Source organism: Lissotriton vulgaris, chromosome 7 (genome assembly GCF_964263255.1).
Source record: "Lissotriton vulgaris chromosome 7, aLisVul1.2, whole genome shotgun sequence".
NCBI lineage: Eukaryota > Metazoa > Chordata > Amphibia > Caudata > Salamandridae > Lissotriton > Lissotriton vulgaris.
This window is the reverse complement of record NC_141695.1, coordinates 1,539,105,885-1,539,129,305: the sequence shown is the minus strand read 5'-3', so window position 1 is coordinate 1,539,129,305 and position 23,421 is coordinate 1,539,105,885. Positions and strand designations below refer to the sequence as shown.

The 23,421-nt window shown below is 42.6% G+C and overlaps 1 protein-coding gene across 1 annotated transcript in view; it reads right to left on the bottom strand.

Moving 5' to 3' along the window:
* Positions 1 to 23,421, bottom strand: part of LOC147705955 (bactericidal permeability-increasing protein-like) — a 168,549-nt gene that overhangs the window by 9,244 nt on the left and 135,884 nt on the right. The window contains exons 11-14 of the mRNA XM_086929580.1: positions 19,225 to 19,395; positions 14,007 to 14,077; positions 12,757 to 12,799; positions 12,052 to 12,115 (exon numbers count right to left, since the gene is read on the bottom strand). Coding sequence (XP_086785706.1) covers positions 12,052 to 12,115; positions 12,757 to 12,799; positions 14,007 to 14,077; positions 19,225 to 19,395 — 349 coding nt within the window. The remainder of the gene's footprint in view (positions 1 to 12,051; positions 12,116 to 12,756; positions 12,800 to 14,006; positions 14,078 to 19,224; positions 19,396 to 23,421) is intronic.

The following is a 23,421-nucleotide window of genomic DNA, read 5'->3' as shown; positions in this document are numbered from 1 at the left end:
TGGCTTCGGTGATGGCCTCCAGTTCGACAGCAAGTGGTCTTGCCTGATCAATAACAAAATGAATGTATTCTTCAGCTAGCAAGTATTCTGTTCTGGAGGATGTCCTGGGATGTCTTGAAGTAGTCCGCTGGATTTGCTGCTTTTCCCAGTTTGTGGACAATTGTGTAAATGTATTCCTGAATTCCAATTACCTATCACTCAATCCGGGGTGGTATTTTATCTCAGGGTTACGAATATGGTTATGAGAGACTAATCCATAATGAGTGTGAAGCATTTCCCATAGATGAAGATGTGCTAACAGACAACTGCCTGGCTTTCCTTCTCTGGCTGTGAGTATGCCTTTTCAGTGTCAGTTAAGCTGTCGCTAGCATACTCCACTAGGTGTAGTTGGTCACTGCCTTTGTAATATTCAGATAGTATAGCTCCAAGTCCCATGGAACTTACATCCACAGTGATTTCTGTCTAACTGCAAGGGTTGCAGTAAGCCTTGATGATGACTGACCTTACAGCAGCTTTGATTTTGTTGAACGCGTAATTACACCTAGCGGACCATTTGAAGGGTTGACCTTGCTTTGTGATTTCATGCTGTAGGAGAGTAGGGTCTGCTTCCTATGGTTACCCCCAAGTTGTGCTGTGTTTCAGTGGTTTTTCGACCATAGTAACTTATTTGCCAAACCTGCAATATTCCAGGAAATTAATTTTACACTGTCATTGAGTGCAGGACAAACAGCAGACTCTCTAATTGGTTGTGAGGGTGTTAAAATAGGCGACGTTACGGTTGCCACCACCGGGCCCACAATACCCACTGCATCCGGCTCCCGGGGCCCAGATATAACACTAGTAACTACCTTTATGTCTGAGGATGGTGTAGGGGGCACCACATTTTCCCCTGTTAACACTGTGAGTGATATTTTAGGGGGGCTACTATTTTTATCAGCGGTGGTTTGGGCAGTATGTGAATTTATAACATGACACCGACCCCCTAACTTCTCAGATGACCTTGATTTACATGAGGCACTTACCCCGCCCCCCGTAGCTTCTGCGTTCCTTAACCATCAATCGCAGTCCTCTAGGCTGCTGAAAACCGTGAACCTGTTGGAGAGCTCTAAAGGCGTAAATGGTAACAGGCTTGACATGTTCCCATTGAAGCCAGTATTGTGGTTAAAAGGTATGGTGTTCCACCCAGGTATGGCTGATGGTGGAGCCAGTGGGTGCATGTATACGGGGTTTAGAGCCGACTCAATGTTGGGAAACTGGGAAGAAGAGAAGGTATTACTGTTATAGTGTTGTGGAGGAAAGACAGTGGCTCTGGGATAAAAATATGTCAGGGGGCGTGGTACAATGCAGTTCTTTTCATTTCCATAGGGCCAATTCAGGATATGTTGTACGGCTCTCCTGTCTCTAAAGTTTATTACCTCGACATCACCACCAATGTCCTTTGTTCTGCCCCCCAGCCAGGATAGACGCCGGACGTGCACTATCTCACCGTTAATCGCAATGGGTTTGGGTCTATATAGAGAAAGCCAATGCGTTATTTTGTTTTTTAACTGTGAATATCCCTCTCTTTTGCCATTGGGCAATTCTGGGACCCCGGTGAGTATAACCACATATGGTAATGCTTCTGGGGGAAGTTCTGTCGGTGGTGTCCTAGACGGTCCCCCTCTTCCCCAATTATTCTCCTTCCCTTCAGGTCTAAGTTCTCTGGGTGGGATATTTGCGGAGATAGTTGGTAGTATGGTGGTTGGTTTACCCTGTACATCAGTTGAAGTTGTTGTTACAGGGTTTTTACCGGTGTTGCCACCGAGTGCTTTTGGTGCCGCATTTATGGAATTAGGGGTGGCTGAAGTTACTACAACAGCCTGGCTATTACTTGTGCTAGGTTTGGGCAGCGTGGGACACGCGGTATTTTTTAAGAGGGGTTGGGTTGTTATTGTGCCTTGTTGGTGCTGTACTTTAGACTGACCTTGTGAACGTACAAGATTCCCTAACGCAGTCAAATCCCCCTCAATTTTTCCTAGACGTGCCTCCATCCCCTTAAATCTATCTGACAAGGCAAGCATGTAACTACGTATAATCAGTTCAATATTGTCCAGAAGCGACTTAGGGGGGGCGGGTTGCAAATCCTCCTCCATCTGGATAAGGGTGGAATCAGAGTCTGTGGTTACTTGAGGTAAGGATGACGGTAGAGTAGGGCTAACTGTTATAGTTTGGTTTGTGACAGAGGATCCCATAGAAGGTAATGTAACAGTGTTCTTCTTTTTGCCAAAGTCAGTATGACTTGTTTTGGGCTTGTTAGCTGTTATGGTTTTCCTTCTTCTTTTGGGTGGGGGTGGACCATGCATTTTATCTGTCACTGGCCTAGAGCTTTTACCTCGTACAACTTTGCCAGGCCTTATTGTGGGGGATATTAGGATCTTGGAGGTATTATTCTGTTCGGTGGATACTGTAGGGACGATTTCTTGAGGATGAGTGGGTGACAATGCCGGAGCTAAACATTCTTGGAGGAGCAAGGGTATGCTGCAGGTCAGTGAGGTATTATCTACTGAGGCGCTACTCAGATCGTCGTCTAGAGAAACGGACATTATGGGTTCAGAAAATGTTCTGTTTTTTATTCGCTCGATGGAACGGCGGCGGTCTGCCCTCCTCTCGGCTAGCGAAAGCTCCTTATTGCCGTCCATTGATGGTTTAAGGAAATAATCATCCAATGTTCGGTTGGTGATGTTTTTGTCCAACCCCACTAATGCAGGGCTTATTGCCGCAGCGGCCATTCAGTAATGAGGAATGATCACTAGGTGAGCACACAACAGAGACAGGTACTTACGTACACCATGTACCAGGATCTCTGGCCCAGCCCAGCCTCTTCTAGCCGATGAGGGCCGTAGAGGCCCCGCCCTTTGCCCGGGCTTCGCCCCGGGTGCTCCCGCGCGCGACTCGCGAGGCGAGAGGCTCTCCTCCCTCTTAAGGGGCGCTCCGCTGGTGACGTTGCGTTGGTCGCGCCACACCCGCCGGGACAGCTGGGAAATGTAGTCCCCACGGCGGAAGTGGCCTGCTGCGACTTCGATGGCCGTTTCCCTCACGGCGGCGCTGGGACCCCTGGAGCGGCACTCCCGACGTGGAACAGCTAATCAGTGAGCCGTTCTCCTCACGGCAGCTCTGGCCCCCTGCAGGTAAAGTTTCAGCGTTCTCAGCGCTCGCTCGGCGCTCCTCCCTCTTAAGGGGCGCTCCGCTGGTGACGTTGCGTTGGTCGCGCCACACCCGCCGGGACAGCTGGGAAATGTAGTCCCCACGGCGGAAGTGGCCTGCTGCGACTTCGATGGCCGTTTCCCTCACGGCGGCGCTGGGACCCCTGGAGCGGCACTCCCGACGTGGAACAGCTAATCAGTGAGCCGTTCTCCTCACGGCAGCTCTGGCCCCCTGCAGGTAAAGTTTCATATATAGACACATAGTAACCTATACGTCACTCCTATGGCAGGCCTTGATAATCCTGAAGACAGAGTGCTTGCTTTTATGTGTGAGGGTGCCATAGCATGAGCTGAGCCCCTCTGCAGCTTTCAGAACCATCTCCTTATAGCTGTTCTATGATATAGCTATACCATATACTCTTAAGTGCATTATAATCCTCGTGGTTAATGCTAACTTTGGTTTGGCTTTATCAAAACATGTCCTGTAAGGTGTCAAACACTTTGGAATACTACCCCCCCCCCCCCAACCAGTTCTGGTGGTGGGGGTAGCATTCCACCCTTCTAGAGGGAGAAGACATGTAAATACTGGTAAACCTGGTTAAAGTTAAACAGAGCCTCAGCATCACAAATGGATGCTGCTGCCACAGACACGAGTCTGCCCTCCTGCTGCTGGACGAAACTCCAGCAGGATAGGCCTGGACAATTGGTTTCCTGTCCAGGGAGGTGCTAGCACCTCCACAGACGTGATTTAGTGTATTGGGGCAGGGTGGGTTGCATTCAGTGAATGATTTTCAGACACTGCCTGGGGCACACAAGGTGCTCCATGCATTTCCCAGTTCAAACCGGTTGCTGGGGCACTCAGCCCCAGCTCTGGCGCGAAACTGGACAAAGGGGAGAACAAAGGGTGGGGAAGGGGTGTAACAACCCCCCCCAGGTCCTCCCATAGGTGGGACCCTAGCGATAGTCCAATCTCTAAACTTGCTATAAGTATAGAACCCCAGTCCCTAGGACTTTAGATTACCCTGAATAAAAATCTGTAACATATATCTTGGACCTTCGACATTCCATAGAAGATGGAAGAAATCTCCCTGTGGTCAAGGAGTGACCACCCTGTTCAAACAGGAACCAACTGTATCTTTGCCGGTCTGCATTTTTGAGGCTCCAGCTGGATCCCGTAGAATCTGCGACATGGGACTCAGACTTCCAGACATCTCTGAAGCTGACCCAAGCTCCCAGCAAAGCTGAGACCCGTAGCTGACATGAGAGACGTGGGACCGGAACTCCTGGACATCCTGCATCTTTGCAACTGCACCTACTTCCCGAGGTATCCTGAAGTTGTGCATTGGGGTATTTGAAGCCACTGCCCGAGCACCTTTTGCACTGAAGTACAGAGGCCAGCACTCTTCGAGTAACCCGTGAGTCCCCTTTCTTCACCGCAGCTAGAGGTGCCTTTGTGGTTCCTAGTCCGTTGGCTAGTGAGCCCCAATGAAGGCCAATCCTTTTTTTCTTGAGCTTTCCTGGTTGCTCCAGATGTGCTCCCACTCCTCTCCAAAGGAGCAGTCCCTCAGGACTTGCTGGTCTGCATCTTGCGTGGATTGCTGTTGCCAAGGCTTGTTAGGTCCAATCTGAATTCTGACACCAAAGCAAGCTAGATCCGTCATGGCACTGCTCAAATCGAGCTCCTGGTCATTGTCGACGCCTCCTGGTCCTCGTGGCTGAACAGTCAAGCTTCACCTCTTTCACTTGAAATCACCCAACATCTGCTGGCATTTTCTCCTCGCCATCCTGGTCACTGTCCCCTCTGCTTTCAGGTTCTTCACATCTCTGATTTACCCTTAGATCCAACCGGACACTTTTCCTCTGGTCGCCGGCAGCATTTCTTCGCAGCTCTCCATAGGAATCGACCACGAAACCCGACACAAAAAGACACTTATGCACCCGGCTTCCCTGGGTGAGGTAACACGAGTACTCCGGTGCTCCCGTGACTCTCAAAGTATCCTAGTCTAAATGGGTAATCGTAGTTCACCTCTAAGCGCCCTTAATCTTTAAAATTTTAACTTGTTCGTTCTCCATAGAAAGTCAATTGTGATCCGTAGCTATGTTTAGATACTGCACGCGTCCCCCGTGGGCCTCCTGCATCCTAACCTTGGGTGGTTCCTGGTAGCCCCAGCGGATCTACAGGCCCTAGTCTTGCTTTCTAACCCTTATGTAGTTCTTATACCACTATTTTAGTATATGGTTTTGGAGGCCCCTAGGGCATAACTTATACTGTGCAACTTATCATATGCTAATTACGTTCCTTGTATTGTACTTATACCTCTGACCTCATAAAGAGTCCAGAGGGGTTGTGTTTAGAATAAATACATATATATTTGATATATATACCTTGTGTGGTGTGCTTTCATTTGATAATTCAAGAGATTATAATTGGTAAAACAACTAGCTTAACTTGCCTCTAAGTCTTAGCCTGAAGGCTGCTCTCCACAGCTACCACTAGGATCGCTTTCTATAAAGGTTGACTTTAAACCTACCATCAATAGGAGTCCATTGGACTGGTGCAAGGTGCCCACTAGAATAGTGGACATCATATACCTGGCCAACTTCTCACACATGCAAAGGAGAACTTATAGTGTCCATTCATAGGAAAGTTAGAACGTCACCAACCTCTTGTGGACAAGCAGTGTCACTTTGCGCTGTGACGTTTTCAGGATCAGGCTTCATCCCTTCACTTCAAATGAGGTGTCCATAGAACTTTAGTGTGGATTTGTGGAATTCACACTTGTCTTTGTTAATAGTCAGATTGGCTTCCAGGAACACATGACACACATGATCTAGTGTGTTGTTGTTGTCCTTGACAGTGGTACCAAACACGAGAATGTCATCACTGTAGTTGAGGGTGTTAGGGATGTGATGAATGATTCTCCTTACTGCTTCTTGAAAGATCTCAGTTGGTGATGAAATGCTAAAGCTGAGAAGTTTGTATCAGAAGAGTCTTTGATGAGTCAAGAATGTGGTAATGTAACATGAGCTCTTGTGAAGTTTGAGCTGATAATAGCCCTTGTTGAGGTCCAAATTGGAGAATATTTTCACCCCATTAAGCAACGTGATCACATCACTGATGTGAGGTCCCGGCTGCCTTTCTCATTCAATAGCAGTATTTGGTGATCTCATGTCCACACTTTTCCTTCTGAGCCTTGTTCTGGCACTACAACGACTGGGAACACCCTCAGGGTTGGTCCATAAGATCTTTTGATGATATCTGCCCTGATTAGATCCCATAATTCATCCTCCACTGCTTTTCATAGGTGAAATGGCACATTCCTGTGATGTTAAGCCACAGGCATTACTTGTCCATTGATCTATAGCCAAACTTGAAAATGAACCATTTTTCCGAGCCCCGTGAACAGTTTGGAAATTTGCTTACAAAGTCTGGTTTATCATCCACCAATATAGTACTTCTAATAATTTCAAGCGTTCTGCAGTGGGTAGGCTGAGAAGACAATCTGCGACTTCAGACGCGTCAATGAAATGAATTTGAGCTTGTACAGTCCTGGTCTTGTAGGCAAGGGATGTTAAAAATCAGCTGTGGTCCTCAGTAGGAGTTCCTGCAGGGCGGTGATGTGGGGAGGGGGTGGGGAGGGGTGGGGGTAGTAATGTATGGATTACGGAGGTTAACAGGTAAGTAAACATATAAATAAATAAAACAAAATTCGTTGTGCGCACTGCATCGCATTTGGTGATGGAGTGCACACAACAAAATTTGTTTTATTTATTTATATGTTTACCTACCTGTAAAACTCCGTAATCCATACATTACTACTCCCACCCCACCCTGCCCCTTCCCTTCCCCACGTCACCGCCCTGCAGAAACTCCTATTGCCGACCGCGGCTGTTAAAAATTGTCCCAAACATAACAGTGGTTCTTTGTACATCTAGGTATATACCCACACAGCAGCTTTATGCAACCTGGTTTTTGGGTTCATTTTGCTGTACTCCGTGACTGAGATGCAATTGAGTGGCCCTCCACTGTCTAATATTAATATTGCCAGGTGGCTTCTCATTAGAATATGCAATCTCTGGTATTTCTTTAGTCTATCAGCATCAGCTACCATGCAGACATATCCATTAATGTCTTGGGAAATTGGAGTGGAGTGAGAGACCATGACTCATGAGACACAGAGTGTCCAGATCTGTAGGTAACATGTTACCGTATGCTTGATCGCAAGGTGCTTATGGAGTGTTCTCGCTTGTCACATACTGCCTTCACATGGTAACTAGATGCAGGCTCCCTAGTAGATTTTTGTATGTCCTTTTGAGCTGCTCTACACACTTTCTCAGAAAGATTGTCGTTTCTGCAACGCCGACTTCTTTGACCTATGGCAGGACAGGACCCTGTGTGCAGGAATACTTGTTCACATACAAAACATTCCACCTGTTGCTCTATTCTGTTTCTGCTGTGTTTGGGACTGGGACGACAATCTGTATGTCTGGGCCGATCTCTAGGTCTGGGATGATCAGTAGGTCTGGGAGCAAGCCGGCGCTCAGTTGGACGTCATTCTTTATGGCGAGTTTGGAGTCAGAAGGCATGTTCTAGTTTTCCTGACTTTTTCACATCCATTTTCTGTGCATATTCTGGTTGATCATTGACTCCGGTCATTTCTCCTTATATTTCATCCAGAGAGTAATTTTTCCCTAGGAGACATCGATGCAGGGACTCCAATTGACATCCCTCGATGATCCGCAGGCAGAGGGCATCTTCAGTTGTGAAGGTGTTGAAAGCTTAGTAACACGCTAGTCGTTTGAGTCGCATGATGAATTCCCCCATGGATTCTTGTTTAACCTGGGAGACTAGATTGAAAGTGTATCTTTCATAGTCAATGTTTAGTTTGTGGAGAAACTTCCTGTTGACTGCTTCACACACATCTTGATAGGATGTTGTAGCATCCGCTGGTAGTTTTTTGATGATTTGTCCGACATCTTTGTCTATTAGATTGTGCAGGGCTATGAGTTGTTGATTCTGGTCAGTGACCTCCGACCCCTTCATGAAGTCTTCAAAGTCTTCCAGTCATTCTTGCCAGTGAAGTTCCATGCCACTGTCAGATGAGCAAATGCGACTTGTTGTACGCAGTATTATGTTCAGCTTTTATGATTAGTTGATGGGCACAAGCTGAAAATGGGGTGGTGCCCTTCACAACATGGCATGCAGCCAGTGGTCACAGCTACCATTGTAGCTTGAGCTGCAGACTTGTATTTGTGTCCTTTCCTTTGTAATATGGCAAGTATTAGGATATCAAATCAATGTAATTTCCTTTTTTTTTGCTTCCTGGATATGGAGTCAGTTTTACAGTATTTGCAGCCACACTTGCTGTCCAGGATGCCAAGTTGCAAAGGCGCCAAACTCTAACGTGGCCACCACAGATTCTTCAAGGCTCATTGGATGCGCTGCCTGATTTAAAGATGGCCACCGAGAAGAGTTGGACTCTTGCGGAACTCACCGGTTGCAGACATTCTGTGCAGGAGATTGCAAAGTCACCAAATACTCATCTTACCCCAGGCACCAATGGGCGAGGGGAACTTGATCAGTTTATGCCTCAAAGTAAGTGTGGCCGACCGGGCTGATCCTCTGTATAAAGAGCAGGATGGGCTCCTGCAGTCATGTTACGATGGTCTCCTACAGCATGAGGGGATTGCTGGTAAAGCGTTTGACTCGGGTAGGCTCCCGATCACGTCACATTAGTTTTCTAAAAGGTAAGTGGGGTGGGCACCCGATGACACGATACGCTGTATACAGTAGCGTGAGCAGGGTGGGCTGCCGATGTCATGCTCCTGGCAGGAAGAATTTGGCCACAATTCATGAAAACTGAAGCAGGGTGTCACGTTCACCCTCATCAACAGCTGTAGTGTCCTGAGTGTAGTAAAGGATGGACAACACTATGTTATGTTATGCTAAGTTATGTTAAGGAGCTTTTACATAGTGTATGACTCACCCGGATGCATCTCGGCACCTACCTAGAAGATAATAATAAGGACCGGATAAGGACTGGTGTGAAAAGGAGACCGAATTAAAACAAAAAGGCTTTGAGTTGTTTTCTAAAGATCAGATAAGAAGAGGATTTACGTACGGCCTCTGCTAGCGAGTTCCAATACTTGGGAGCAATATATGAAAAGCTCTGCCTCCCGTATGGGTGAGACGGATACGGGGGATCTTTAAGAGGGCAAATGAATTTGACCTTAGATTGCGCCCAGATACCAGCTTACAAAGCTTTTTTGCAGGTAACTGGGACCTATTCCGTTCATTGCTTTAAAAGTGAGGCAACAGATCTTGAAAAAAGATCTTTTTTTCTCTGGAAGCCAGTGAAGCTCTCTAAGCAAAGGAGCAGATGGCGACGCCGGTTTGATACCATCCTCGATGCGGTGTTTTGGATCACTTGAAGTTTTGCTAGTATGGTCTCACCCACTTCTGCCAGTAGCGCATTTACTGTAGTCAAGGCGACTCATAACCATCGCCTGGACCACCATTCTACGATGTTCTAATGGCAAGTAGGAGAGTATCCTACGAAGAAGGCGAAGGCTAAAATGACAAGAACCTATAATGTTCTAGATATTGTCCTTCATGGTAAGCTTGTGATCCAGTTGTATTCCCAGGCTTTTAACTGAGTTGGAGGGATTGGGGGCCTCTCCCAACTGAGATGGCCACCAGTCAGGTATCCAGATGTTAGAGGCTTTGCCAAGGAGCATGATCTCGGTTTTTCCAGGATTGAGTTGGAGGCAGCATTCGGTCATCCACTTTGAGATGGCAAGCATTCCTGCCGAGAAACGGAGTTTCTCGTCAGTCGAATTGGAGCCAGTTGGAAATATCAACTGAGTATCGTCAGCATATGATACTATCTCAAACCCGTATGGTTGGACAATCTTGGCCACGGGAGCCGTATACACGTTGAAGAGTGTGGGGCTAAGACATGAGCCTTGAGGTACACCCTTATCCAGCAAGAATGTTTGGGACGTGAACGGACCCAGAGTTATGGTTTGCCATCTATCTGATAGAAAGTTTTTAAGCCGTTCCAAAGCTAGACCTCTAATACCGCACTCATAAAGTTTCTCCACAAGCAATCAATGAAAAATGGTATCGAAAGCTGCGGAGAGATCCAAGAGGATCAGTATTGTGGATCCTCCGGCTTCAAGAGTTGCCAAAATGGCCGTCTCAGTACTAAACGCCCGGCAAAATTCTGACTGTGAAGGGTCAAGGATGCCGTTTGTTTCTAAATAATGGCTAAGTTGCTTATTTATTACAATTTACAGTGTTTTGCCCAGCAAAGGTAGCAGGTATATAGGTCTGTAATTGCTGAGAACTTGAGGGTCGGCCGTTGGTTTCCTAAGGATAGGCCGGACATAGGCTTCTTTCCAAGCAACAGGAATTGAACTAGATAAAATAGAGTAATTATTATTTTTCGTAATGCCCAGAACACACACAGGAGAAAGAAGAGCCATAATTTGGGGGGAGCATGTGTCGCCTGGTGAGCCAGATTTGGCGGCCGACAGTAGACTGATTGTTTCCTCCAGCGAAATAGTCTCAAACTGATTAAGATGATGAGCAGGAAATGTCATAGGAACGTCCAAGTCCTTAGTGGAACCAATGTTTTTTGTGATCGTGGTAGGAAAGTTGGCATAGATCAAGGAGGTTTTGTCTTGGAAACAATTTGCTATTGAGTCGCAGAGTTCCTTAGGTTCCGGTGGCGCCTGTTTGCATACTTTAGGTGATGCAAAGTCCTTAACAATGTTAAACAGAGCTTTGTAGGACTTGCTGGATTGTTCTAATTGGTTCAGAATGTACGAGTGTCTAGCCCTTATAATATGTGGAAGCTTAGGATCATTCTTCATTAGCCTGCAATTTCCGGAGCTCAGTCAGCTTCAAATTTCACTACTCCCTCCCGGGCTCGATCAGCCCCAACTCTTCCCTTTCCGGTTCCCTTGATGCTTTTCTTCCAAGAATCCTTTTCATCACCAGGGTCCTAGCGCGTTGATGTTATGGTACAGTCCCAACATTACATCACTCAACAATGTTTGTTTCTATTTTCTCTCTTTTCAGCCATTCAAAACTTTCCTGCAGCATTAACCTCTCAAACTCAAAGCATAACTCTCTCATATGGTTGCCACCCATGTGAATGTCACATAATCTATTAATCGAAAGCCACTTGTACCACAGCTCAACCATTCCTATCACTCAGCTACTTGCAGCACAACTTTTTACTACAATTCACCTACATTGTGCACTCTTCCATTACAATGCCAACTGCTCACATCATTCATCCATGTTTAATCTTTTACAACATGTCTCTCTTGTAAAAGCAATCTCATACAGCACATTACACACTACATATTCACCCATGTAGCCACCTGAAAGATTGTTGAGCCCTCCACAGCATTACTCAGCCACCCACATGCTTATATCACCTCTTACTCTAGAGCATGCCTGTGCATTGTTTGCGGCAAGAGGGTTGGCTCAGATGTTTGGGGCTTAGATTTATGAGGTTTGTGGTAACTCTGCTAAGCAGCAGTTAACACATAGAAGATCTATATAACCTGAGATTTCTTTGTAATGTGAAGGCTGAGTTTGAGTGAAAATCACTGGACCTGTGGTGTTCCCGCACATTTTTAAAACTTCCAATGGAGCTCATAATTTGTCTTCCTGGACCCATCAATAACTATTGGACTCTTGTAATAGCCCCTTGTCTGTTGTCAGTGTTTATATGTGCTTCTACCCGCAATGTCTGTGCACTCATACATATCATTCAGTGTACAGTCATTAAAACATAGATCACCATCACCTTAATTATCCAAACCCTACTGGTTTTAGCAATAATTGTTTTACCATTGAGAGTGGGCATGAGAATGGAGGTCAACATATAATGCACAGGCTCCTGCAGTGCTGAATCCTGTGGTGGAAAGAAAGACATAAATAGTTAAATTAGCAAATATATGGTTAAAAATATGACTGTAGCTGTGAACTCACCAATGAATTGGGATGTTGGAAAGTAAATAGCATTTCTAAAGGAATCACAACAAGAGATGGGAGGAAATGCTTGAATGAACACACCTTAACCAGTGAGAATCCATCTGAGTTGAATTCTTTTACAAAGATGTTTTACTTGTTTTTATAACAGAGGTAGCCAGCTTACAGTCAAATGCAAATTGTTCTGCATGGAGAATTCACCTATTACACAGGAATATAGGTTTGCTCATCCAGTATTGCTACTACCGGGAGACATACTCATCTTAGAGTAGAGTTGCAAGACTCTCACAGTTTGGCCCTTGTATATGTGGGTAGTATAAGTAACGTTGTGGCCTGCACATAAAATAATTTATAGCACAGATGTTTGTTGCTTCACAGTCAACTTCATGAATCTCCTGTACACAAATGTGATACAATATAGAGTGCAGATACCACTGCTCAAATATATTTGGGAATAGCAACCCTATCAAACACAGATATTTGACATTATTTTTAGGTGTGATAGAAACTATGCAAAAGTTTATATTATGGTTAAATATTCACAATAGCTCGTGAAATACTTACACTAATCACTCCGACGTTTGATGTAACTGAGGAGATTTGATACCTAAAAGAAACAATGGAGGTAAATTACCACTGTCAAAGAGGTCAAAGTATTTATCAATGCATGAGCAGTAAACAAACCTTTGCATTTGAGCAGGAAACTCCGATTTTTTATTTAGCAGATAGGGTACTCCATTATGAAAGTGCAGCCTGTCCCCCAAACCCTCAGTCTGCTGCCTATTTTAGTGGTAGGTGGATCTTACGTTTTCTGCCGGCAGAGACAGACCCTGTTGGCTCCGTTGATAGATACTTCCACCAATGGCCCGCCAAAGAAGGTGCCATTGGCTAAAGGACATTACATCACTCACCCTATTTAGTGTGCAGTGTGTAATGTGTTTATTATCTGAACTTCACTGCCTGGAAAAACCTGGCAGTAGGCGACAGAAAAACACCATAATGACCCTCATTTCCTGGAAGAAAACTCCCAGGGTGTGAGATTCATTAGATTTTTTTTTTAACTACAACTTTGGGAAATTGTTTTTGAAAAACAAACTACATGTTCAAAGTTTGGTCCACAGCCAAACCTTTTGTACATTGAAAGATGCTGCTGTGATGGCTGTTCCTTTCAATGTACAGAGATGACTGCTGGACCGACGGTTATCTCTAAATTTGATGGACTATTGTTCACAATCATGGCTGCCACCCTGAGAGATGGAGTAGTATCCATCAAGCGATACTTCAATCCCTCAATCCACTTGCTCCTTTACTGTGAATATCACAGTTGTGAAGTGATTAGCAGAGTTCCTACCAGAATGTGATGTTGTTAATACTCTGCTGCACTATATTATGGTCAGAATACCGCCTAACACAATATCATGAATATTACTATATCTTGTCAGTGAAGATTTCGTACTCTGAACTTCAAAGATATGTAGCTCGACGAAGTATAAGCTGCGATATATTTGTGCGCCAATAATTTTGCACTTGATATTCAACTGATTATATTCACACTGATATGACTCAGTTTGCTGCCTAAGGAGCGTATTTACATTTATTTTAATTTATTTATATACAAGCTTGAGGGTTTTCATAATATGATGTGGTTCCTTAAGGATGCATTTCTGCCTCTCCTTCATTCTCGTACACACCTGTGTCACATGCACTATAATAGTTTTTGCCTCTTTACTGGTAACCAATGTACACTGGAATTCAGCCCACTGATCTTCCTTTCCCCGTTTACATCAGAAATGGTACATAGTGTATTTGTTCACCTTTTGAGATGGAATGAGCCAGTAAGATTGAAATTTGACACTCTCAGATCACTGGTGCTAAGATTTACTCCCTACAAAAAATGAAAGAGAATCATTTACATTTCATTTCACTTCATTAAGTCTTTATTGCGATTATTCATCATCAAAGACACTGACATCCAAGATTGATACAAATGTTCCTTCACTTAAAATACACCATAAAATTCATAAACATTAAATCTGGTGCACAGACATAATATTGAGTCCAAAATATCAATTTGACATAATATCGAGTTGCAAATATAGACTGGACAAAATATCGACAGGAAAGAATATAGATAACCAAAATATCGTTTTTAAGGTAAGTGATGTAATATCGACTGTTAAAAATATAGAATGTTAAAATATCCAAGTATATAATATAGATAGTTAAAAATATCGATTGTTTAATAATATCAAAATTTTTATAGTGTATTTTTATGTTATAATATGTGTGAAAAGTGTGTATTTATGTTATAATAAATTTTAATTAATGAATTTTGTTTTTTAATTATTGCGTAATTTAATTCTGTAACCGGTTGTGGGTTTATAGGGGAATAGGGTGGGAAGTAATTTAATTATAATTAATTAAATATGTAAATGTATTTATTGATAGTTTAATTGTTAATTAATTTATATTTGTTAATTAATTAAATTTTAATTGGTAATTAATTTTAATTAATTGATTAATTGGTAATTATGTAAATGTTACTAATTTATTTTCTGTAGCGGGTTGTGGGTTTATAGAGGAATTGAGTGGGAAGTAATTAAATTATAATTAATTAAATATGTAAAATTATTTATTGGTATTTATTTAGAATTAATTATTAATTAAGTATTTATTATTATTATTATTATTATTATTATGTTTCTTATATAGCGCCTGAATCGACCCCCAAAGGGGTATCTCCGCGCTTGCCTTGGGAACCCGTCTTGGCTTTTCCCTGTGAGATAGCCCCTACAGGGCATCCCCAAGGTGAAAGCCAGGCATCCCGCCGCGGGGGGCCGTTGTGGAGATTAAGCAAGCTTAATGCCCAGAGTTGCAGAGTGTGAACCCATGATTAGGTCAGGCACCGAAGCGAGAATTATCGAGTCCATGGACATTTGAGCTCAAGACCCTGCCGCGTCGGGAATTGAACTCTGGTCCCGGGTCTGACCTCTGCTTCAGGGTCTGCCTGCTCTAACCAGTGAGCCACACTTCTCCACTATGGGTAATTATAAAAATTTTATTTGCCAATTAATTTAATTTAATTGATAAATTGTTAATTATGTTAATTTTAATAATTTATTTTCTGTAGCTTGTTGTGGGTTTATAGGGGAATAGGGTGGGAAGTAATTTATTAATAATTCATTAAATAATTATATTTATTTAAATTTATTTAATTGGAAATAATTGTTAAATAATTTTTATTATTAAATAATGAATTGTTAATTTTTAATTAATGTGTATTAATAGGTGATGAATTGAAATAATTATTGTTACTTAGTAATTTTAATATATTAATTATTATTTTATATACAATTTTTTATTATTTTTAATTAATTAATAATAGATATTCATTTTTACATTTTTAAGTAATATATGAAGCATTTACTTTCCCTAATGTTGTATTCTCTGGAGTGGGAATAGTAATTTTAACCCCTACGCTATCCAACGCTTTCCCTACGCTTGCACTCTTTGGAGTGGGAATAGTAATTTTTACACTTTTGTTATTGTACGTTAATAATATTGGCTGTTATTTAATTATATTTTGTTACTATATATATATGTTTTAACAAATATGAATTAAAACATTTTTTTAACTTTCATTAATTATTTAATTATTATAAGTTAATTTAAGTATTTTTAAGTATATTTTAGTAATTATTTTTAATATTAATTTAATTTAACAATGTTTTTAGTAAAGTCGATATTTTTAATAACTATATTTTAGTAAACGATATTTTTAACTCGATATTTTTGTACTTACCTGTTTGTAGATAGAAACTCGATATTTTGTCTGTCGATATTTTTTCAACGATATTCTTGATGGTCGATATTCTGTCCCTCGATATTATGTCAGTGATCCATTAAATCTTTATACCATACCACATCATCCTAAGTTAATAAATAAATATATATACATGTTTAGACAATTTCTTAAAAAAGGATTAAATATATAAGCCAGCATTAAGACTTAATTCTACATCAATTGTTTTACAAGGGGCGGATCATCATCCGTAGCTGGGTATTAGCATACCCACTCAACCCCCTTCTTAATGGGACCCATCTTTAGTCTTTATACCCATCTTTGATCTTTATACAACTACTGTGCCCCCACCCACTTTTACTGCGTATGGCCCATGCCCAGCTCAAGAACTTTGATACACCAATTACCACAAGGTTAGAGGTGTCTGATTTTAAAATTCTCCTTGCAACCATCGCAGATCTTGTATTCATGGGCAAGCATACTGGTTTAAGCCAGATTCTCCTAGGCTGGTGGTAAGGAGGGCATACAAATAAGAAGTGTTCTAAATTCTCACTATGATCTTGGCAAAAAGCACACTTGTTACTACTAGCAGGGTTCTGTTTTCTTGTAAACCATTGTAGAGGTAGCGTGCCTATTCTGAACTGATGGTATAGCCTTCTATCGTGAGGTTTGGTAATAAGATCCCAATAATCCTCCAAGGCAGGTTCATCCTTAATATCGAGGAAGTCCCTCGACAATGACTGGCTTATATGGGAGGAGAATCTCTTAATTTTAACCATCTACCAATATGCTGCTCTATAGATCTTTTTCTGTGGAAATTCCGCAGCCTCTGGATGTTCCCATAGATTACTCAACCCAATTTCAGTCAACAGAGACCTAATTGCAGTCAACCATGGGATCTTATAAGATCGGCTCAACCCCCTCACTTCAAATAAGGCCTTGGCATACAAGAAGAGTTCCGGAGTGGTCCAGAGACGCCTCCAAAATGTCAACCGTCTATAACGTGCTATGGCTTCAAGAGCGTAACAGCCCAGATCAAGGAGCAGTGGTAATAAGGGGGACGATTGCAGTAGGCCTACTATAGTTCTCATAAACTTATTTTGGGCTAAAGAAAGTGGAGATAAATTACAGAAACCCCAAATTTCTGCGCCATATAAAATGGCTGGACTAATTTTGGTTGAATATATCTTTAAAGTGGGGGCAATAGGTTTGGTTTGGGACAACCTATGCTCCTTAATCAGGGCACCGGCCAGCTGGGCGTGTTTTAGCACCAGCATTTCGACTTGGGGCTTCCAGCTTAGTTTATCGTTGAATGTAACACCCAAGTAGGTAAAGACGTCTGTCTGCTCCAATAAAGCACCATCCATATAAACACTTGCTTTGACTGGTTTTGTCCTAAGGAGCACCATAAACGTTGTCTTCCCTAAATTGACCACAAGCTCATGTTCGCGGCAAAACACCTCAAAACGAGACAGTGCCAGCTGCAGCTCCTGTCTCGTTTTGGATGAGCAAGGTGTCGTCCGCGAACATGAGCAGTGGTACTTTCATGCCAGCTAACCTTGGTGCGTCGGTTGGGTGATTTGCAAAGTACTGGCCCACCCCATTAATAAATAAAGATAACAAGTTGGGAGCCAGCACACACCCCTGTCGAACCCCTTTACTAACCTTGAACCTTTCTGTGGTCTCACCTGGTTTGCCCCAACTAACCTGCGCGTAGGTGAATTCATGAAATTTGACCAAGAGAGCAACCAAACATTGGGTCATCCCCATTTTCAATTATGCCTTCCACAATTTCGTCCAGGGAACGAGATCAAATGCGGATTTTAAATCCACAAATGCCGTGAAGAGCATACCCCCACCTAAGATCACCTCCTTCCAATAAATCAGTACAAATCTGAAGGCCTGATCAAAAGTACCTGTGTGTGACCGAAACCCTGCCTGTAAAGGGGTTAGAATATCGGTTTCGGTTATCCACCCCTGTATCCGCAAGGACTAGTCTGGCTACAATCTTTTGAATAGTGTCAATAAGACTGATAGTTCTATAGTTAGCTGGTGCAGGGCGATCCCCCTTCTTATAAATCGGTATAATCTCTGCACCAGATCAGGTTTTCGGAAGTGGGGCTCCACTTACTATAGCATTTGCTAAGAGCTTTATGTATGGGACCCCTAGATCTTGGTCTTGTCTAAACAAGTCTGCAGGAATGCAGTCAGGCCCCGGGGCCCTACCACTCGGAACAATTTTTAACACAGACTCAACCTGTCTGCATGTAAAGTTCAGTGGTTTGCTCAATAGTATCCTCACTACAATGTACTGCCTTGAACTGTGCTTCAAAATGCGTCACCCATTGTTCTAGTTCAACATGATTGCTCGGGATCTGTGACTGTGGGCAGTTACCCCATTTAACTAGGTGCCAAAATTGGGTCATGTTTCTCCCATTGCATGCATGTAGCAAGTCCTCCCATCTTTCTTCATCCCATTCTCTCTTTGCTTGTCTCTGTACAGCTTTATAATTAGCTCTTGGCTGTTTGATTGTACCTTTTGACCTTCATTTAATAGCTTCCACAAGGGCTTTGTAAGCCTTCCTACAGGTGTTACTATACCATGAACTTGGCTTCAGGCGTCTGATCTTTTTACGAAAACTTTCTTTAATGAAAAACTTTTTCAGTCCCTTGAAAAGATCGCCGTGAACACCAGGTAGGGTGGCGTTTAGCGTCTCCTGGAATTTACAATCTGAGAGTTTCGACAAAGAACCCAAAACCATGACCCTAATCTGCGCAACATCACTATCATTGTTTGCAATCCTTGCCCACTGAACCCTTCTTAAATCATTAGTAGCAATACCCATTTCTGTAGTTAATTCACGTTCCTTCTGTATTGAACTACAAAAACTTCTGTCATAAATATTTAGGACCTGGGGGTTGTGATCACTTTCCGGCCTACTCTGAACCTCCATGGCTAAAACTGAGTGCCAGAATTCCAAGTTAACAAGAATGTAGTCTATGCGGCAACTGGTTCTTCCATTGTCAAAGGTCTTACCGCCCTACCTGTCGGACTGCGTCCTCCCATTTGCCGCTCTCAGTCCCCTTTCCAAGCAAAGCCCCTTCAATTGAAGGGCGGCCTCAGACCATTTCCTTATGGATTGAATCATTTACTCAAGGAGCAAAATGTGTTTCATACTTTCTTTTTTCATCATTTATTGTATTAGTGAAAACAAGCCACTTAAACTTACCAGTTTCAGTGAAAAGATAGGCTTGGTTCTTGAGTCTGGTAGAACAGCAAAGGCTGCAAGGAAGCCAGAGAACTCCAGGTGAAAGAGGCCTGGTGTTAAAGAAACAACTGGCACTTTTGTGGCTGAGACACGCATCATCACTGGTCGAGATTCTGGGTAATGAAGGGTCATCTGTAGGTATTAAAAATAAATGGATGTGATATTGGTATAGCCAGAAAATGTGGTGCTTATAGGTCGTCTTTAGACAGAGGTAAAATACTGGGATGCAAATTAGCCATGTGGGACTAAGGGGCATATGTATGAAACAATGTTTTATTCGCAAACGCTGTGATTCGCCAAAAAAATGCATTTGCGAGCAAAAAATTGCAAACAGCGATGTATGAGACATTTTCGCATCGCATTAGTAAGGAATCGCTAATTTTGCAATTCTCAATTTTGCGTAAGCATTTAAGGAATCGCAAATTGCGATTCCTTAAATGCTATGTAACAAGCACCCAAGTTGTGTGATTTCTCCTTAAGAAATCACAAATTACCACCAACTTCAAGTTGGTGGTAATTTCCGATTTCTTTGAAAAATGCACTTTTTGACATTTTTCAAAGTGCCATGTGGCGCACATACAAGTCCTTAGGGCATGTATGTGCCCCATATGCTCACACACATGCTCATTTCAGGGGTGCTTCAGGGTGTCCTTATGACACCCTTGCACCCTTGAAATTATTCTCAATTTGCGATTCTCAAATTGAGAATCGCAAATTGAGAATGACTTCCCATTCATTCCTAAGGGCCTCCTGGCCCATTGGAATTGATGGGAAGGTATTCCTTAATTGCGATTTCGCAATTTGCTAATCGCAATTAAGGAATACCAAGAAATCGCAAAATATTAGCAAATTTTAAAATACATCCTGTTTTGCAATTCTCAAATAGCGATTCTCAAAAAATCGCTATTTGAGAATCGCAATAACGGATTTTGATACATATGCCCCTACGACAATTTCTTGTCGTAGTTGATGACCACACTGGATATGTTTGGAGGTGGAAGCCAAGGAGAAGCTCACTAATCAGTAATTGACAATGTGGGAAGCCAAGTTAGCTGGCTATGCCTACCTTTATAAGTAAATCCACCAAACAAACAAATGGTAAAATATGCATATCTATACCACTGATGGCAGAAATATTAAAAATAAAATATTGTCAACAGCATGGTTAATGTGTTACTCTTCCAGAGACAAATCTTGTAAAAGTAATAAACTCAGGAGGCAAGCGTAAAACAAATAAGATAGGTTATAAAATGTGGTAAACAAGTCAGTAGATGAAATGTACACCCACAACTAGTGCACACCCACATCAGTGAAGTAAAGTGAAGACAATTGCAGTGTTCATTTGCAACTTATTAGTACTCTGGTATTTTCATAAGCAGTTGAACTCAGCTTATAAAATCAGTGGCCTTTGAAAGTGTAGTCTGACGTCGGTGCTACTCCAAGTTTCACCAAGAAGAATGGCAGTCGAGTAATATCACAGGTGAGCATACAGGTAAGAGCTACAGGCGGCAGAATTCTGGCCTAAACGTATTCTTTGAATCCAGTGATACGCACTGTGTAATGTTTAATGACTTATTTTGGAACCTACAGTTTACACTGTTAATATATACATATATGGTAAGATATTTATAAAGTATTGAGCTTGCAGACAATCTGGTGGGGGTTTAAATCTTTAGTGGAACCGCGCTAATTATGTAGTAATGAAACTCAACTCGCCCTACACTCCCTTCGGAGAGGTGGGCCTTGACTGTTTATTCACATCTACCTGGAGATGCTTGATTGCAAGTGTCCAAGCAGGAAGGTGCTGCTCATCACACACTAAAAAACTCTGACTACTGGTGTTCAGAATTTATCAGGTGCAGTTAATTATACCTATATGTATTTGTGGGTAATTATGATCCCTGTCCAAACTTGAGTTTGCGCAGGGGTCGTAAAACTCTGGCCTTTTCCTAACCATGGCCTAAGTGAGGGGAACCCTCCAATGTAGACCTTGCCTTAGATAGACCCAGACAAAATGTGTGTTATTTAAATATAATCTTGCACGAATCCCAATTATTGAATTCCTCACATTTTGCATCATTTTTATCAACTTCAGCTTATTTTAACCTTGTGGGAGACTGATCGCAGCAGAAAATGTCTCATAGAAACTGCAAAATTGATAGCGACAGTAGATTTTGGGTAAGCATTATTACCCTCATTAACTATAGAAACTACGGAAAATACAGTGAGTAGGGGGGCTTATTTACAAGCCCCTTGCGCCAGCGGTGCGTCACTGTTTCCCATATTAAAATTGACGCACCGGGGGCGCAAGGGGCTTGTAAATAAGACCCTAGGGGGCAGATTTACAAGGTACTGACGCATCTGCATAGATGCGTCAGATTATTTGCGTCACCTCCAAATGTCCTTGCGCCACCATGGATGCGCTGTATTTACAATACAGGGCACGTGGCGCAAGGAATTACAGATGCGTCAGAAATTCTGACGCATTTGTTGGAGGAAAAATGAAACATTGTTGGAGTTTGTCACAAAAGTGACGCAACTTCAGCAATGCCCCAGAAAACATTGGTAGGTCCCATGTAAAATTCCCTGTATCAATCTTTACGCCTGGTCTGAGCAGGCACAGGGATTTTGACGCAGTGAAGTGGTAGAGTGACGCAGCGAAATCTTGTAAATTTTGCTGGGCAAGTTCTACGTGGCTTTTTGCATGGGAACGCCCACCCTGCATACCTGCATACATTATCCCTGGTGCAGGTATAATGAGACGCAGTGCTTAACAACGTGACGCATCTCCCTAGATGCGTCACGTTGTAATTGAACCGCAACTTGCGTCACAAAACAGTGACGCAATAGTGATGCAAAAGTGCCGCAAGGGGCTTGTAAATCTGCCCCTAGGTACTTTGCATGACTTTTGTACATATGAGCACGCCATCTGTACAATTTTCACATATACGTGCTCCCAAGCATTTTTCAAATGTTATGCTGATTTTCCTGGAGCAGTAGTTACTATACCTTTTGGCAGGATGACCCCTACATGTTTATGCCCGGGACACCTTTTCAAAGGGTGCCTGGAATGAGACAGATGTATGGGTATTATCAGCAAGTATGTGGCCGAAATCTGGGAATTGGAACCCTCTACTAGCCATTAGGACATTTTGGAACTTATTTTTTGGAAACATTTGAAAACAGCTGTTTCTGACAAGTGGTTTCCCACCTATGGATCTTGAAAGCAACACTGCATACAGCCTAATTGAAGAAGGACTTGAACATGTCTCAACGTGTTACTTTCTTAGAAAAGTAAAAACTAACGGTAGCCATTTTGTTAAAGGGAGATGGACCGAGTATATCAAATAGCCTAAAAGAGCCAAAGGGGAATGCACTTAAATGACATAACTCAGCTTACTAAAGGTCAATGTATTTTTTCACAGCATCTACAAATCTTAACTTAGAGGCTAATCTGCTAACAATAAAAATGATTACGAGCTTATTAAAATAATTAGATGGTCCCTCGGATGTGTAGCCATGGGTGACTCCTGAAAAACCCTGACTCTAGATGTGCTATTTTTTGTCTTTTAGGCAATCAGTGCTGCATAGTTTTTGTTGACTGAAAGATAGTAAATCTGGATCTGGGAGAGCCTTGGTGGATGATTATCACTACTTAATTGCTGGCCATTCAAAATAAGGACCGAATATTTTCAATTGAAGTGGGAGAGGTGTGGCGCCGTGGCTAGGGCAACTGACTCCGGAACCTGGGGATCATAGTTTGATCCCCGGCACCGGCGGCAGATTAGCCCAGCACCATGTGACTCTGGGCAATAGCTTGCTTAATCTTCCCGACGGCCCCCAGCGCCTAGAGACCCTTACGGGTGATTGTGCGCTTTACAAATGTGGATTATTATTATTATCATTACAAATCTGTACTGAAAGCAAGTCTTTCAAAAATGCAGTAACTGCACCACGTTTATGAATGAACATGATCAGCATAGCCAATATTAATGTGAAGCACATCCCACAAATGGAAAAGAAAAGTGAATTAAAAAAATCTCTTCAAAAATTGATGAGCATATAAATGCTAGAGCCAAGGACTTATCTTTTTAGAAGTGTCAGGGTGTAGCTTCCATATCACCATTTGAGTGTGAGACAAATTGTTAGACTTGACAG